This window comes from Diabrotica virgifera, chromosome 2 (genome assembly GCF_917563875.1).
Source record: "Diabrotica virgifera virgifera chromosome 2, PGI_DIABVI_V3a".
NCBI lineage: Eukaryota > Metazoa > Arthropoda > Insecta > Coleoptera > Chrysomelidae > Diabrotica > Diabrotica virgifera.
In genome coordinates this window covers 77,454,588-77,472,965 of record NC_065444.1, presented here as the reverse complement: position 1 = coordinate 77,472,965, position 18,378 = coordinate 77,454,588, and the positions used below count along the sequence as shown (strand labels likewise).

The 18,378-nt window shown below is 30.9% G+C and overlaps 1 protein-coding gene across 2 annotated transcripts in view; it reads right to left on the bottom strand.

The window, feature by feature from the left end:
* LOC114330403 (KRAB-A domain-containing protein 2-like) overlaps positions 1 to 16,538 on the bottom strand; it is a 37,334-nt gene extending 20,796 nt beyond the window's left edge. The window contains exons 1-2 of one of the 2 annotated variants that reach the window (XM_050643812.1): positions 13,698 to 14,099; positions 9,465 to 9,625 (exon numbers count right to left, since the gene is read on the bottom strand). In XM_050643812.1, the coding sequence (XP_050499769.1) occupies positions 9,465 to 9,625; positions 13,698 to 14,040 (504 nt within the window). In that variant the 5' untranslated portion in view covers positions 14,041 to 14,099. Of the gene's footprint in view, positions 1 to 9,464; positions 9,626 to 13,697; positions 14,100 to 16,146 lie in introns of those variants that run through there. The other variant, XM_050643813.1, reaches the window with a different exon arrangement.
* Between the last annotated feature and the right edge of the window lie 1,840 nt (positions 16,539 to 18,378).

Sequence of the window (18,378 nt, the reverse complement as noted above, 5' to 3'; positions counted from 1 at the left end):
CATTAATAAGATATTATGTTTAATTATCAACAATGAGCGCTAAGCGTGTATTGAGGCGGCCGTCAATGTGAGTGCGAGTGAGATTCACCATTGGACGGCCGGAATGGTGCATCTCTTTAGCACTCACCATTGACGGCCGCCTAATACTCACTTAGCGCTCATTGTTAATAATTAAAGATAAAGCTTAGTAATAAAATAGTGACAAAAATTTATGCTGGATCTTGTAGAGGGGGCTATAATCTTTGATTTGGTCACTTTCTGACTTTCATAATAATGGATTTTAACCGAGTTATTAAGCCTTGAAAATGGCCATTTTCGCATTTTTCAAATTTTAAATCGCGTATTATAACTCGACAACAATCAATTTTAGAGAAAAATCACAAAATACATTTTTTTGCTCAGAATAACCCAAATGATCTAAAAAAAATTGTTCGAAGTGAAAAAATTATTTTTGTGAATTTGTCTAAAAAAATTGTTTAAACAATTTATCAATCAAGGTACTGCCCAGCACCCAGTAGATTTGTTATAAGGACCTTTTTTTGAGTAAGTTTGTGCAAAAAATTTGAATCGGAGTAATTTACCTAACGGGGGCGACGATACAGCCTAGACTAATTTGAACATATTCAGTAACATTTAATTTCTAGAATCGGCTGTTTGTGTGAATCAGAATCAACTTTTACTAAATGGCATTGGGAAGAGTATACTTTTTCTAGTTGGAGTCTACTTTTACTAGTAAATGTTGAATATAAATCTTCATTTTATATTTTATAATCAACTTTTACTGAAACCAACCGTTAGAGTTGACTCCAACTAGTTGGAGTCAACTCCAACTGGATAATCAACTTGAACTGTAACATATATATATATATATATATATATATATATATATATATATATACGAATTTCTCTATTTTTGGGTATAGAAGTCAAACTGGGGCCTTAAAGTACACTATTATCCAATATTCAAGCTTTCGGAAATGTTTATTTCCTTTCTCAAGAATTTCTACAATGCAATAAGATAAAATTTAGAACATATGTATGAAAGAATAAAAAATATTAATGAGTAACTTACCAGAATTTAGATTATAAAAGAATGTTGATTACAATACATAATTAAAAATACTATTACTAAAACGGCTGTTTAACATTTCAAAAAACATAGAAACAATAAAAATTCTTCAGAAAACATTTTAGAAAAGATTAAAAAATTGATTAATTTTGAAGTTTTGATCTAATTTTGATTGACTTTTTAAAATTTATTTATAAATTATGATTTAGTTTATATTGGTCAAACCGGTAGAAATTTATCTAGTCGCATAACATCTCATAAAAGTGATTGTAAAATTCTTAAACCTTCATGTGCCTTAGCAGAGCACGTTATTCAAAATAACCACATTATGAATTTTCATGATCCAAAAATATTAGATATTGAAAACAATAAACATAAACGTACCTTTCTTGAGATGGTTCAGATCAGCAAAGGTTCGAACACAATGAACAAAAAATCTGAAATTGACAATCTTAGCAAAATTTATAATTACATCCTTTCTTTTGAAAAATAATCATAGTTACATCAAATCATAATTTTTTTTTTATAATCTACACTTTATAATTTGGCATTAAATGCTAACAAAATTAATTAATATCACCAATATTTAAAATTAATTTTTTTTTTTTGCTTTTAAACATTTCCTTATTTTTATTATCAAAAAATATTTTCAATTCCTTGTAGATGTAGACACCGATATGCTATGACCATATTTACATTTAGTCTTTGTCAGCCATGTATTTAGAATTTATAAATAAATTTTAAAAAGTCAATCAAAATTAGATCAAAACTTCAAAATTAATCAATTTTTTAATCTTTTCTAAAATGTTTTCTGAAGAATTTTTATTGTTTCTATGTTTTTTGAAATGTTAAACAGCCGTTTTAGTAATAGTATTTTTAATTATGTATTGTAATCAACATTCTTTTATAATCTAAATTCTGGTAAGTTACTCATTAATATTTTTTATTCTTTCATACATATGTTCTAAATTTTATCTTATTGCATTGTAGAAATTCTTGAGAAAGGAAATAAACATTTCCGAAAGCTTGAATATTGGATAATAGTGTACTTTAAGGCCCCAGTTTGACTTCTATACCCAAAAATAGAGAAATTCGTATTTCCTAATAAGTCAATTAAGATACTATTTGTATATATATATATATATATATATATATATATATATATATATATATATATATATATATATATATATATATTTTAAACACTTTGGAAGGGAAAAGTAAAATAATAGGTGCTAAATTTCTGGTATGTTTTCTAAGTTTAATTTGTGAATTGACTTACCCATGAAATGATATATCTGTCCCTGTTATTTGTCGCTGTGTACAATTAAATGCACTGCAAGATAAAACCATAATTAAAAAATTAATGTATTGGAAAAATTTTAAATTGTTCCCTTTCAAAACTTAACTGTAACACTTTAAATAGTTCACAACGCCTATAAACACTTCTATCTCTAACGATTTCTGCCGTAAACTGACGTCATCCACAGCTGTGTGAATCGTTTTATGTTGGCTTCACTCTTCGAGACGAGAGAATAGCATTACGGCGCGGCGTGTCTGTCAGTGTTTATGGTCTAATGCAGGGGTGGGCAAACTTTTTTTAGTAAGGGCCACATAATATTTTTGGTCTATTACCGAGGGCCGCAATTAACGTGTTCGAATTTTTAACTTCCTAATTTTGTTAACGGGTGGGGGGATGGTTAAATTAAATAAACATATTCAGTACAACTCAAAGATTATTCAAAAAACATTCAAGACCAAATATTGAAAAATAAGCCAACGGTGGCAAATTTTTTCAGGCAGCTCCAAGAAAAAATGGATTTTGCAGTAGAACTCGTCAATGGATCATATGAAACAAAAAATTCAAAAATATTTTATTAGCTTAATGAGTTTCTCGAGGTAACGCTGTTGAGTTTTTTAGTTTTAACGTTTTTTGAGTTTTTGATATCACTCAAAATACTAGTCAAAATAAGGAAATTTTTATAACAAAGGGTGAAATTCAACATATTTATTATAGTCTGGGCTGATTATCGGAGAATAGGCCATTTTTGGGAAAAATTATTTACCAGCAATTTTATTGCTGGAATCGAATCTTATTATTGTATGTATTAATAATATACGCATGCAAAGTCCGCAGATAGTGTGCTACTTTTTTATAAACAAAATGGCGCCCGAAAATCGTGTTTTTTTCAATTTTTGCTCTATAACTCCAAAGATTTTAACTTTACACCAAAAACACCCAAATAATAAAAATTCACCGCAATTAAATTCTGCATAGAGACGTGTTTTTCCCGATTCACTTCGACGAAAACTTTCCCCGTAAAAAGCGGGTTTTTCCAACAAAATCTTTAATTTTCAACTAAAATTTTAGATAAGTAATTGTTAGTCAATAATTAAATAACTTGGTAATCTAAAAGCCCTTTGTGTATAGATTATAATTCCAGAATTCGATGAAAATTAAATGAACAATTTAGCAACAATTGAATTGTTAATTAAAAATTTATGGTCGCTATAATAACGACAATAATTATGATGCATAAGAATAACTATGATTTTTTTATAAAAAGACACTATACCTATCTAATGTACTTTACAGAATTGAAATTGGACTATTTAAGCGGCCTCAGGAATATTTTAAAATTATAAACAATTTTTTGGCCTATAAACAAATAGAATATCTCGGGAAATATTCAACTAAATTAAATTGTAAAAACGGCATTCGAAAAACAGCGACAGTGAGCTTCTTTTAAAAGAAAAAAATGTTTAATTATGATGAGTAGCTCCTGAGATACAACCGGTCAAAATTGACCGGAATTTACGGCAAATATATAAACAATAGGATCATAATTTTCAAACCATCAACTTTTTATTTTTTTCTCCTTTCTCCACACCAATTTTCATATCCTTAAAATACTCATAACATATATTATTATAATAAAAACTATCGATAATACGTGTGAAAATTGCCAAAAATAGCAAAATTCCAATCAAAAATTAGGTTGGAGAAACTGTAACCCTCAAAGTTCAAAATCGGTATACGTTAAAAAAATGCATTTTCTCGGCTTCCCATGGAGCAATTTCCTTCATTCTTTTTTTGTTCCCAAGTAACTCGAGTAGAGCCATCGAACTAATGCATTATTAAATGTCAGACTTGCTTTTGTTTTGTTATAATTAATTAATTTATTTATTATAACACAAAATTTTAATTTGTTTAAATAAAAATTGTTTAAATAATTATACAGCTTTCAAATGAGAATATTTATGTTTTTAACTTTAAAAGGTACACTAGTAGTAAGTTTATGTAAAAAAAGCCTACAACTGGAAAAAATATGTAGTTTTCTGTTCTTATAAATAAATTAATCTATTATAACAAAACAAAAGCAAGTCTGACATTTAATAATGCGTTAGTTCGATGGCCCTACTCGAGTTACTTGGGAACAAAAAAAGAATGAAGGAAATTACTCCATGGGAAGCCCGCAAAATGCATTTTTTTAACGTATACCGATTTTGAACTTTGAGGGTTACAGTTTCTCCAACCTAATTTTTGATTGGAATTTTGCTATTTTGACAATTTTCACACGTACTATCGATAGTTTTTATTATAATAATATATGTTATGAGCATTTTAAGGATATGAAAATTGGTGTGGAGAAAGAGGACAAAAATAAAAAGGTGATGGTTTGAAAATTATGATCCTATTGTTTATATCTTTGCCGTAAATTCTGGTCAACTTTGACCGGTTGTATCTCAGGAACTACTCATCATAATTAAACATTTTTTCTTTTAAAAGAAGCTCCCTGTCGCTGCTTTTCGAATGCCGATTTAAAATTTAATTTAGTTTAATATTTCCCGAGATATTCTATTTGTTTATAAGCCAAAAAATTGTTTATAATTTTAAAATATTCATGAGGCCGCTTAAATAGTCCAATTTCAATTCTGTAAAGTACATTAGATAGGTATAGTGTCTTTTTATGAAAAAATCATAGTTATTCTTATGCATCATAATTGTTGTCGTTATTATAGCGACCGTAAGTTTTTAATTAACAATTCAATTGTTGCTAAACTGTTCATTCAATTTACATCGGCTTCTGGAATTATAATCTATACAAAAAGGACTTTTACTTTACTAAGTTATTTAATTATTGATTAACAATTACTTATCCAAAATTTTAGTTGAAAATTAAAGATTTTGTTGGAAAAACCCGCTCTTTACGGGGAAAGTTTTCGTCGAAGTGAATCGGGAAAAACACGTCTCTATGCAGAATTTAATTGCGGTGAATTTTTATTATTTGGGTGTTTTTGGTGTAAAGTTAAAATCTTTGGAGTTATAGAGCAAAAATTGAAAAAAACACGATTTTCGGGCGCCATTTTGTTTATAAAAAAGTAGCACACTATCTGCGGACTTTGCATACCTATATTATTAATACATACAATAATAAGATTCGATTCCAGCAATAAAATTGCTGGTAAATAACTTTTCCTTGAATTTTGCTAATTAGCCCAGAGTATTATTGTTAACCAAAACATAACTCGATAGACATAGAGTTACCTCACGAAATGGCCAAAGAAAATCTATGAAAAATTTCAGGTGGATCTGTCAAGTAGGTAGTTTTTGAGTTACAATATCCACCGCCTTTGAAAGAAGCAGTTTTGAGAAAAACGCGTTTGGTTTGACAACTTTTATTTCAATTTGTTTTTTGTCTGTCAAATCATAAAGTGATGCACGCCGGAATATGTTTTTGAATCGTAGAGTAATTTACAAAAGAGACGGGAACAGCTGTTGAACGTTTCTCACTACGTTTAAGCTACTGCAAAGTGAGTCGAAGGTAGGGATATTAAACATGCTTTAGTTCCGGTAATTTTACTCCGGTCAAGTTGAAAATTTTAGAGAGTATTCTTAAAGTTTATTTATTTATTTATTTATTTATTTATGTACTTTCAATTAAATTAATAAAAAAAAATCAAAAATTTCAAAAAATTAATTTTTTTCAAACCGTACCCGTCCCCGCTAAACAGCATTCGCACTTAATTAAGCATGGTATTTCCCTCAAATATATGTGTATCTGTATCTATATATTTATTTGTTTTTATATTATCTCTGAACCTATTTCATTTTTCCCTAATATTGTTCTGAAGCTATTTTCTTGTGACATCTTATGCAATTTACTATTTTATTTGGGAATAAGCCACAATTTAAGTTTGAAATTAAATTTATTTAACGTTTTCATTTCCACTTCGGAAATCGTTATAAAAATACAAAACATTAATAAATTAAGCATTTATTTAATTAGTTTAATTTATTAATGTTTTGTATTTTGATAACGATTTCCGAAGTGGAAATGGAAACGTCAAATAAATTTAATTTGAAGCTTAAATTATGGCTTATTCCCAAATAAAGTAGTGAATTCTATTTTCATATTGCTATTAGTTACTTAAATATTTGAAGGGAAATACCGTGCTTAAAGATGCAAACACGCATCATACGTAATATGCAACACGCGTCATTTAAACCAAAATAAACAAAAGTATAAATTTGAAAAATCTTAGATTCCCTTCCCTTCATTGTTTTTGTTTTCTTTGAAAGAATTAAATAATATAAAAATATGCAGGATGATTTAATCCCATTGAATGAATAATTAACAATATCAGTTATAATTGAAATGACGTTGGCGTTGACTACTTGCAAAACATATTTGCACAATACTTGCTCATGGATTAAGCAGTGAAAAATAATAACTAATGTTCTGAAAATTGTTCATGGACGTAATCTTTAAGTTTTCTCAACATTACAATATTTGTTCCTCTTAAATTTGGTGTTCCGTCAGTTGTTACACTTACTAGGTTACAGCGTTAATTTAAAATTTTCCAAACAGTTCCAGACTACTTCAAAAATATCGTTTCCATTTGTTGAAATTTCGTGGATTTCATTCAGGGAGCCGGAAACCCAAATAATTGCCCGCGTTATGTTGAAAATTTGCGGAAAAATCACCCGCTGCGAAATTGTTAATTAATAGCTGTTTAATTAATAAAAAAAATCTTTAAATGAAAATAATTCACTTTTTTTCCGCGGGCCGCAAAAAAATGTATAAAGGGCCGCATGCGGCCCGAGGGCCGCACTTTGCCCACCCCTGGTCTAATGCCTCCACTACACATCGGCAGATGCGTCTGCGGATGTATGTATATGACGTCAGCAGACGCATCTGCAGCACATCCGATACTTGCCGGGTTTTTCAGCACAGATCAAAGGATTTCAGTGCCACAGACTGAACGACCTTCAGATATGTGGTCACCCTGTTCAGGTACATCCGCGGACGCGTCTGCCGATGTGTAGAGGAGGCATACGTCAAGAACAAAGCGGCTTCAGAGCAGGAAGATGCAGATTATATGCTTAGAAAGCTCAAAGATGAAAAATGGGGGATGAGTATAGCCCCGATAAAATAAAATCACAATATACATACATATATGTATTAAGTAAATCAAAATATAATTCCGTACAGGTTGGAATAAATTTTTTATCAAACTTTAGAACAAGACAAAAGCTATTTTCAAGAAAGTATATGATTCATATGAGAGGATCCTTGTTTAAATAAGTAAAAATGGGTAATTTTTGCACAAAATATAAAACAAATTTCCACAAAAATTATTTGCATTATAAATAAGTACTGTAAAACATTTTGTTTTGCATAAAAAGTTGCGCGGTAGTACCAGTATAAAGTATTAAAACATTTGTTGATAAATATTCAGTAGATTATGAGATATTTAATTTGTTTATTAAAAATGACCATTTCTTCAATTGCAAAAACGCGGTAGTTGCCGATAGAGTATACAAGTTTTTAGGGTCTCATTTTTTTGCTTTTATGTATATTTTCGACAAATGCATTGACAAATCAAACTTTCAATTAAACTCCCCTCCAAAACAGTTTGAAAATTGTAATTTGTTTAAAACTTGTTTTTTAATAAAATTGCCGGGATTAAAAATTTTGAAATGATTTTTCGATATTCGTGTTCCTGGTAATTTTTGACACATTTACAAAAGAAACATTTTTTGCTAGAACCGTTTTGTTGTCGACATTTCCAAGTTTAAAAATTCATAATTTGTTCATTTATCAATATTAACATTCAAAAGTGCGTAAGTACATAATTTATGAACACTACTACTCAACAATGCCATTTATACATAGAGTAAACATTGTAGAATGGCATAAAAAATAATGATTTTCGTAGCGACCTTAAATTAATAAACTAAATCGTAGTTTGCCTGAAAATTGGCGGAGGAGGATTAGTTTGCAATATCTCCGTTAATATTGGGCCAATTTCAATGTTTTTTTTTTAAATTTGGGGTAGCATATCAAAATATACATGACCCTTTTTGCAATAAATATTCATTAGTTTGATATAAGTAAACAATTTTTTTCAATTTATTTTTCTCGAATATTGTGATAAATAAGAGTTGGCACCAAAGATAACCACAAAACAGTATTCAAAAAATTTTTATTTTAAAAATTTAACAAAATTAAAATTTTTTTAAAGAAACATAAAAACTTTATTGTTTGTACAAATCATTGGCAAAGACACGCAAAGTTCAATGTGAATACAAAAGAAAATATTTAAAAAAATGGACGACAACCTCTATATAAATTTATATATTATATAGTCGGAAAAATGAAAGAATACCCATGAACGATCACATCAATCACTTATTTTGTATTTGCTGTCTTTTTCTATAAATAACAAACGTTTGTTATAGAAAAAGATAGCAAATACAAAATAAGTGATTGATGTGATGGTTCATGGGTATTCTTTCATTTTTTCGACTGTATTTATATAAGTGAATAAAAATTAACAAATATATATGTTGTACTCAACAACCTAATTCAGCCACTGACCGAAATTTATACCCACAACGCGTTGTGAATTCCGTTTATTTCTCACATCACGTTTGGGGCATTTTTGACAGGCACAGAACGCGTTGTGGATATAATGCGAACACCCACAATGTGAAACTACGAAGACCGTCGGACACACACGACAATGTTTCGCGTTATGGGCAATACAAATATCCACAAGGCGAAACTTCTAATTGTATTATTTAAAAAATGCAGAAAAAATAAGTTTTAAACACAAACATTTTTATAACCAATTTTCTTTATTTATTTTTGCATGTCAGCGATCCATGACACTTTGAATTACTTTAGGTTTGTTCCAACTCGATACAAAACTGTTCTTGAATCGTTACGATCATGCGCAATAACGAATGATTATGCTCAGTAACACATTTTTCGTTACTGCGCATACTCGTAACCGTTCAAGAACGGTTTTGTATCGAGTTGAAACAAACCTATTGTTTGTTCCTAAAAATTATTATGTCTAATAATTATTAGCTCCTTATAATTACCTGACATCTACAGTCCATATATTTAGAAATTATAGGCTTGACAACCAAGCCTTTCTTTGGATTTTTTTTCTTCAACTGACAAAACTGGCATTTACTAAGGTACAAGTTTATAATTTCTCGGGTTATATTCGCATATTTTTTCTTTAACTCATGCTCCATTCCTATATACAATAAAAAAATGTTTAAAGACTTTTTGACAAGAACTTGCACAAAGTAATCTTTGTATATTAAATATTCTAGGTACCTAAGTTAATGGAAAATTGTCGGGAATACAATAAAACCAGTTCTTTATAGATTTTAAGCGGGCATATATGATAGTATTCTTCGAGTGGAGCTGTGAATGTCATGGCAAAACTTGGTATACCAAAGAAAATAGTAAATCTAACAAGAGATCAAGCGCACAAAAGAGAATCGCAGACAGAAGAATTTTTAGAAGAATATATGGACCAGCTAGAGTTAGAAGAATTATACAATGAGGACCTTTGAGTTGGAATAAATTCATTATCTAGAGAATGAGCGAATTTGAAGAGAAATCCTGAGACAGGTCGATTTTTATTTTTAAATTATGACTTTTTGGCATATGAATCATATTACTGACGTTATCCATCTGGGTGTGTTGACGTAATAGTCCTGTCGCCAGGGGGGGTACAACGGCCTCCTTAATTCAGATGGACTTACTTAAGTTTTTTTATGCGTTTTGACCCGTAGAACACGAATTTTTTGGGTAACAGTCGATCCGGATGTCGATAAGATTGTTATAAACAAAGAACTTGAGGAATCACATAACAGCGATTTTTCGCAAAACAAAACATTTTTTTGTATTTTTTGGGCCACTCTAAGCAAAAAATAATTTTACAAGTTTTTTCGTAGGGTGCATAGTTTTCGACATAAACGCGGTTGAACTTTCAAAAAATCGAAAAATTGCAATTTTTGAACCCGAATAACTTCTGATTAAAAAATAAAATAGCAATTTTGCTTACTGCGTTTGAAAGTTCAAGTCAAATTCTATCGGTTTTGATTATCTGCATTGCTAAAAATTAAGTTTTTATTTGTTAAACAAAGCCATAAACACATAGTGTTTCCCGTGCCCAATGCATGCGTTTTAATGTACTTAATCTACGTAGAAATTGTATGTATGCGCGCCTACTCGTTCGATTTCAAATGAGAAATGCATTGAAAACATCATTCAATCACTATGTGTTTACAGCTTTGTTTAACAATAAAAAAATTAATTTTTAGCAATGAAAGTAATCAAAACCGATAGAATTTGACTTGAAATTTCAAATGCGGTAAGCAGAATTGCTATTTTATTTTTCAATCAAAAGTTATTCGGGTTCAAAAATTGCAATTTTTCGATTTTTTAAATGTTCAACCGCGTTTATGTCGAAAACTCTGCATTCTACGAAAAAACTTGTAAAATCATTTATTGCTTAGAATGGCCCAAAAAATACAAAAAGATGTTTTGTTTTGCGAAAAATCACTGTTATGTGATTCCTCAAGTTCTTTGTTTATAACAATCTTATCGACATCCGGATCGACTGTTACCCAAAAAATTCGTGTTCTACGGGTCAAAATACATAAAAAAAACTTGGGTAAATCCATCTGAATTAGGGAGGCCGTTGTACCGCCACTGGCGACAGGACTATAATCGATTATTTTTTAAATTGTGTGATAGCTCATTTGAAAGGATATTTAATTATATAATCACTAATATAAACATTAACATAATTATTTATAAAGGTTATACAATAGTTATTTATGAAACAGTTCGTGAAGTATGCTTTTTTCGAACGCACGACATGTTTCGAGTACGAGCGGCAACGGAGCGAGTGCTATACATTGCGTAAGTTCGCAAAAAGTACTTCACGCACAGTTTCATACAATATTTTATCTATGGTGAACAAATAAAAAACTGTAACATCTTCGTCACTGAAATTTTATTTCTAATCTACAATTTTTAGAACTTTGACATAAAAATTCTAACTTCTTTCAAACCACAAAACTGTCAAAACTTTTGTCGTTATTTATTGCTCATGATGTCATCACCATGACAACGCGAAAGTTAAGAATATTTGATTATATGAAAGTGTGCGAAAAACAAATAAACATTTCTTTCTGTTTTCTGAGAGCACTCAAATGTATTTTAAAATAACTGAATTACATACATTCTTCTTTTTGTCTCAATTAATTTAAATCAAAAACAATTTTTTGGATACCCTTTATAAATAATTATGTTGACGTCTATTTTACTGAATAGAGAATTAAATAACGTTTCAAATGAGCTATCACACGATCCCTACTCTTATTCAAAAAATCATCGATTACATCATCAAGCCCAGATGGATGTTTTAGGATTTCTCTCCAAACTCGCTTTTTCTCGAGATAATGAATTTATTCCAACTCAAACGTCCTCACTGTATACCCAGCCAGGTATACGGTATGAGCTTCGCTGGTGGCGCTCCTAGCGGATTACTAATTCAACTTTCACCGGTAATTTTTAAATTTATTATTTAATTGTTATCGCTTAACATTTACAACGCAAAAAATTAATTAAATTGTAATCGATTTTTTTAAGATTTTGCTAATCATTTTGACGTTCTATTGATAAAATATGAATTTCTTACTTCGGATAATTTCACAATTATCGTGTAGATGGCGCTAAGATTTTTAGATTAAATTATAATTACAACGTTACGGAACATTAAAAAAACTTAAATTCAGTGTTTAAAACGTAAGTATATTTAAGGTAAAAATATATACCACAACTTTGACCAACTAATATTTTTTATAATTAATGTTTTTAATTTTAATTTTAAATTAATCACTTTGACATTTATGTCAAATTTCCGGTAAACGTTTACAGACTTGCCACTACGCTCGCGAATTTGTAAATATCCCCTCTACGTACGAGCTCACAGCGTATAGTAAATAATTACACTTTTATAAAAAAGAACTTTTTATAATCAAACGTTTTCATTATTTAAAGGACCCAATATAAAATTATAAACTCATATAAATCAAAGAAAATATCTAAAATGGTATACAGTGATGAGCGCGCTAATAACCGGCAAAATAGCACAAAAGATGGAAAACGTATTAAGTTGTGAGATAAAAAGAAATGAAACTAGTCAAGCTGGGAAATTTAGCGATATTAACATATAAATTCACATTATATTGATTGTTTCCCACCTTTATACGCATCAGAGGAGTATGTCAACTAAAACTGTCACTGTGACAGTTGCTAAACTCCTCCGATACGTCTAAAGGTGGGAAACAATCAATATAATGTAAATTTTTAGGTTAATATCGCTCAATTTCCCATCTCGACTAATTTCATTTCTTTTTATCTCACAACTTAATACATTTTCCATCTTTTGCGCTATTTTGTCGGTTATTAGCACGCTCATCACTGTGTATAATATTTATAGGTACATATATTATAATAATTAACTTATAAAATATGAAGTTTTAGTAAGTATATTAACTTTTTAATTATTTATTAAAAAAAGATACGTACAGCTGGGTTCGAACTCGGGACCTCTCAATCTGCAGTCTAATGATATACCACTGAGCCACCATCGATTTGTTGATATAGATTTGTTGACGTACTTTAAAATGGAATCTAAATGTCATTGCATTAGTCACATTTTTAAAATAGTTTTAAATTAAAAAAATCTATTTATGAATATAATAGCAGTTATATATTGCATTGGTAGCTAGTTCTGAGCTAATCTGAAAATTTCAGGTGCCGATATAGCCTAGAAGTATTTTTGAAATGGATTACAAAATTTGCGGACATAATAACATAGTTACAAAGACCAAGCCAAGTATAGAAAAATGTTTTAAAATAATAAAGTCGCAAAGATTAAGATGGACCGGATATGTCCAGAGACAAGAGCAACGTGTCATAAAGCTGAGCTGGAAAGAGAATCCGAAAGCAAAGCGACCGCTGGGGAGACCAAGGATGCGGTGAAGAGATAATATTGCAGCAGATTGATGCACTCTCAATATTGGAGGAACTCAAGAGGAACTACCGATGGACGACTATAAGTGGAAGCAGATTGTTAAGTCAGCGAAAACCCACGCGAGAGAGAGAGAGAGAGAGAGAGAGAGAGAGAGAGAGAGAGAGAGAGAGAGAGAGAGAGAGAGAGAGAGAGAGAGAGAGAGAGATAGAGAGAGAGAGAGAGAGAAAATGCCTAACGCATAGTTAAAAAAACGGAAATATGTACCTACCTCTTTCACTTTTATGTCCTATATTTATGTGGGCTGTATGCACAATATCAAATAATTGTTCACGATAAACAAAAAATTTAATTTCCTCTTCGTTAGTCTGTCTTTTGGCTATCAGATGTTCATTTTCTCCAATGTTTAATACTTCATATCGATTGAGCCTTCGATATTGTTTAGATGATAATCCTTTGCCGAATCTTCGCAATTCTTGTGCTTCTTTAACCTCATAAATTAGTTTTTTATAGTCGCTTTCTAAAAGTAGCGTAGACCTACTACTTGTCTCCACGTAAAGTTTATTCAAACCATCCTCGAATTCCTTTTTAAGGTTTTCAATTGATTCACCCATTGTATTAGAAATTATCACAAACTGCACTGAATAAAACTCGTGTTACCGGTAAGATTCGATATGCGATGTCTGTAGTCTGTATTTCCCTTTGTGCGCATTTGTATTGGGCATAAAGCGAAATTCGTCGTGTGTTTCCGACGGCCTTCGTAGTTTCGCATTATGGGTCATTGCCACAACGCGTTCTGTGCACGTCAAAAATACCCGAGACGCGATCCATGTGAGAAATAAATGAAATACACAGCGCGTTGTGGGTATAAACGGTCAATGGCCGAATTCAGATATTGAGTACAAACAACATACACAAATCTGAGTGTACTACCTGTTATAAAGCTTATAAAATTAAATGTAAAATACATTATATATTTTATTATTATACAAAGAAAATAGTTATTTTCCTAACAAGTGCAGAAAGTCATTCTGTTCCGCACGCGACTGCAGTTTGCCGAACGACGCGAAGCGGGAGTTCGGCAAGCAGTCGAGTGCGGAAAAGAGACTTTCTGCAAGAGTTAGGAACAATATTTTTTCTAAGAGTCTTTAAAAAATTACCAAATCTTAATCAATTAATTTAATTAATATGAAAACACATACACAAATTAATTCTTTGACAAGGTTGTCAAAACCAAACTTTCAATATAATTAGTTAGCATGACGACGATCTTGGTTTCCATGACGATGATTCAAAACGACTGTTATTATCTACAGATTTGACTTTCGAATATTATGTCAAAATAATTTTATTTCATCGAATTGTCGCGTTAATTTCATTAAAACAGGAACACAATAAGATATATTTGAAATAAATTAGTAAATAATATCTAAATATTAGTTTATTGCATGTATTATAATTACTTTAAGGCATATTAACATATCTAAATTAACACGCGTGCGGAAAAGTAAAAACCGCGTGCGGAAAAGTAACACGCGTGCGGAAAAGTGAAACTTTCTAAACTAAAATGCGTGCGCGAAAGTAGACATTTTTGCACGCTCGTAGAAAAAAGTTATTATGTTTCTTTAACAAATTTTTAATGCTAATTCCGTAGTATTTTGTTAATTCTGTTATAAAAAAAGTTTATTTTAATACTATTTTGGGGTTATCTTTTGCTCCAATTTTCATTTAAGTGTCACATTTAGAGAAAATTTTTTCTTAACTTGTTTATAACTAGGGGTCGACAAGACAAGAATTCTTGACAACAATTTCTTGTCTTGTCTTAAGAAAAAATCAAGAAATTTCAAAAAATCTTGTCTTGACGTTTTCTTGACATCCTATATCTTGTCTTGGCTCAAGAAATTTCAAGATCTTGAAATTTCTTGATTATCCGGACGGGTGATTCGACGGCGACCTTTTTATTGCGTTGCGTGCTAACAAAGCCTCCACTGTCACTGGGGGGAGTCCCTGATCTGCATTTGTTTCCTGACGAACCCAAAATTGATGTGTAATTGCATGCTTACAATAAGCATTTTGTATATACGCACTATTCTAAGCTTAGCTGTCCAGGATTTCATAAAAATTGCTGAGCCAAATCGAAACAGTTTAGAAATCGAAAAGGATTTTGATTATTTGGAGGATGAGATTGAAGTAGAAAATGCTACTACTTTAGATTTTAACTCTCCTGTAAGTAAAATTAAATACCTTGTAAGAAAAATCAAAAACTCAGGGCACATGCAACTTAAACTTAACAGTGCTTGCGAGGCAATAAATTGTAAGATGACTATGCCCAACTGTAGTTAGTTTTTCGATTCCTGTACTTCTTATTATGTGTTCCAGAGCTAAGTTGAAGAGTTGTGGTGAAAATGCATCTCCCTTCTTTAGTCCATTGTTTATTTAGAATGTCTCCGAGTATCGTTGTCCAACTCTCACCTTCATCGTAACCGTTCCATACACATCCGTATCAATCTGACCCCCTCCCCCAAACCCGACGCTCGAAATAGTAAATAGTGTAACTTTTTACTGAACTATATGTGGACCATATAGAATATAGAATATAGAACAATTTGGTGTTAGACGATAAATTTTACTTTTTATGTCAGGGTTTGGGTCTAATTAATATACCATACTAAATATGATAAAATATATTTTTATGAATTAAGTGAATGAGTTTTACTTACTTGTGAGTTCCCAAGTATAACAGGTTGTTCGAGTTGGTTAATAAACTTAAGTGCGTGGAAAACCCATGATGTTGGTGAATAGATGTCGTCGGCTCCAGCCCCTGATTTTTTCGAGTCCTCTATTTTTTTCAATTCTTTTCTATAATTACACCTCAGTGTATTAATTTTACGTCTGACGTCACCTATTGTCGCCCCAGGCTTACAGTTTTTGTAAATCGACAGCAACTTCGTGAGTGCCGCATTCCTTTTAATTTTATTTTTATAACTGGGATCTGTAGGGTTCCATAATAATGGTAACTCTTCATAGGTTGCAATAAAATTTCTCAAAACTCCGTCACCGTCACCGATTTTAACAGGTTCGCCCTTCGGGATCGACATGTTCACCACGCAACTTCAAGAGATACACTGAGTAACGATAACGATGTGGAAGTCAACGCACCGTACACGATCATTAGTAATGACAGTATCCCCTCCCGTTTACAGTAATGATGCGTTGAAATCAGGGCCCGGATTACGTACACTCGATACGCATCGTATCCGCCATGTTTTCCCATAGCGTCTTACGGGAAAACATGGCGGATACGATGCGTATCGAGTGTACGTAATCCCTATGCGGATAATTTAGATTCGCATCGTAATACGTACACGATCATTAATAATGACATTACCAGTAATGACATTAGTTGCGAAATTCACATCATTCCATATTATCATTCAATCTTACACAATCATTTTTACTGTTATTACGTTTCTTCAGTATATTTGTGGTTTTTTGCGATCCCGTTATAAAGTATAATATACTTTATAACGGGATAATCATATTACTATTCAAACAGCGGATATAGGTCAGTGGTAGGGAATTCGACTGCAGATCGAGAAGTCCCCGGTTCAAACCCCCTGTTGTTTAATATTTTTTTTATTTTTTGTTTTAGTTAATATTAATATTTTAATATAATATTAGCTATATCACAATTATTCTTTCGGAACATGTTTTGTTCATTTTTTACCGTTTTAAACATTTTCTTTGATTTATACGAGTTTAATAGTTATTTTCCTAACAAGTCCAGAAAGTCATACTTTTCCGCACGCGACTGCAGTTTGCCGAACGACGCGAAGCGGGAGTTCGGGAAGCAGTCGAGTGCGGAAAAGAGACTTTCTGCAAAAGTTAGGAACAATATTTTTTCTATGAGTCTTTAAAAAATGACCAAATCTTAATCAATTAATTTAATTAATATAATAATAATTTTATTAATTATTAAATATATTAAATTAATATAATTTAATTAATACATACACAAATTAATTATTTTACAAGGTTGTCAAAACCAAACTTTCAATATAATTAGTTAGCATGACGACGATCTTGGTTTCCATGACAATGCATGATTCAAAACGACTGCTATTAGGTTTGTTCTAGCATCAGTCTCAAACGGTTTGAAACTATCAGCGAATAGCGGACCAGCGCGAGTAGAGGGGATAGCACTGGTGACTGTATTATGTTCCCTCACTGACCAACTGTTTGCTGACGGTTTCTGACTAGTTTGACTGTTTGCTAGAACAAACCTAATGTCTACCGATTTGACTTTCGAATATTATGTCAAAATAATTTTATTTCATCGAATTGTCGCGTTAATTTCATTAAAACAGGAACACAATAAGATACATTTGAAATAAAATAGTAAATAATATCTAAATATTAGTTCATTGCATGTATTGTAATTATTTTAAAGCCATAATAAAATATCTAAACGCGTGCGGAAAAGTAAAACTTTCTAAACTAAAACGCTTGCGCGAAAGTAGACATTTTTGCACGCTCGTAGAAAAAATCTATTACAAAATTCTTTCATGACATGGGAAATGAAACTACAAAATACACTAAACATCAAAATTAACGCACCACCTAAAAACATTTTTGATGTCTTGTATTTCCTAAACCTGTTGCCTGATTTTAGTGTTTTTTAAATATGTTATAGCTTTATTCTTCAAGAATATCGATGTAATAATAGTGTTGCTAAACATATAAGTGTCATTGTATACCGGGTGTAACAATGATAGTGTGTTTTTTCCTCAAAGTTTGGAACACCCTGTGGAATATTCTGGCGTATATAAAATATTGAAATTAAAACTTAACTGTAGCCTTAGTCTTTCTTAACATTATGCTTTTTGATTCATTCGCTTATGTTGGATAATAAAAAAGTTAGGTACTTTAATAACTATCAACGTTCTTCATCA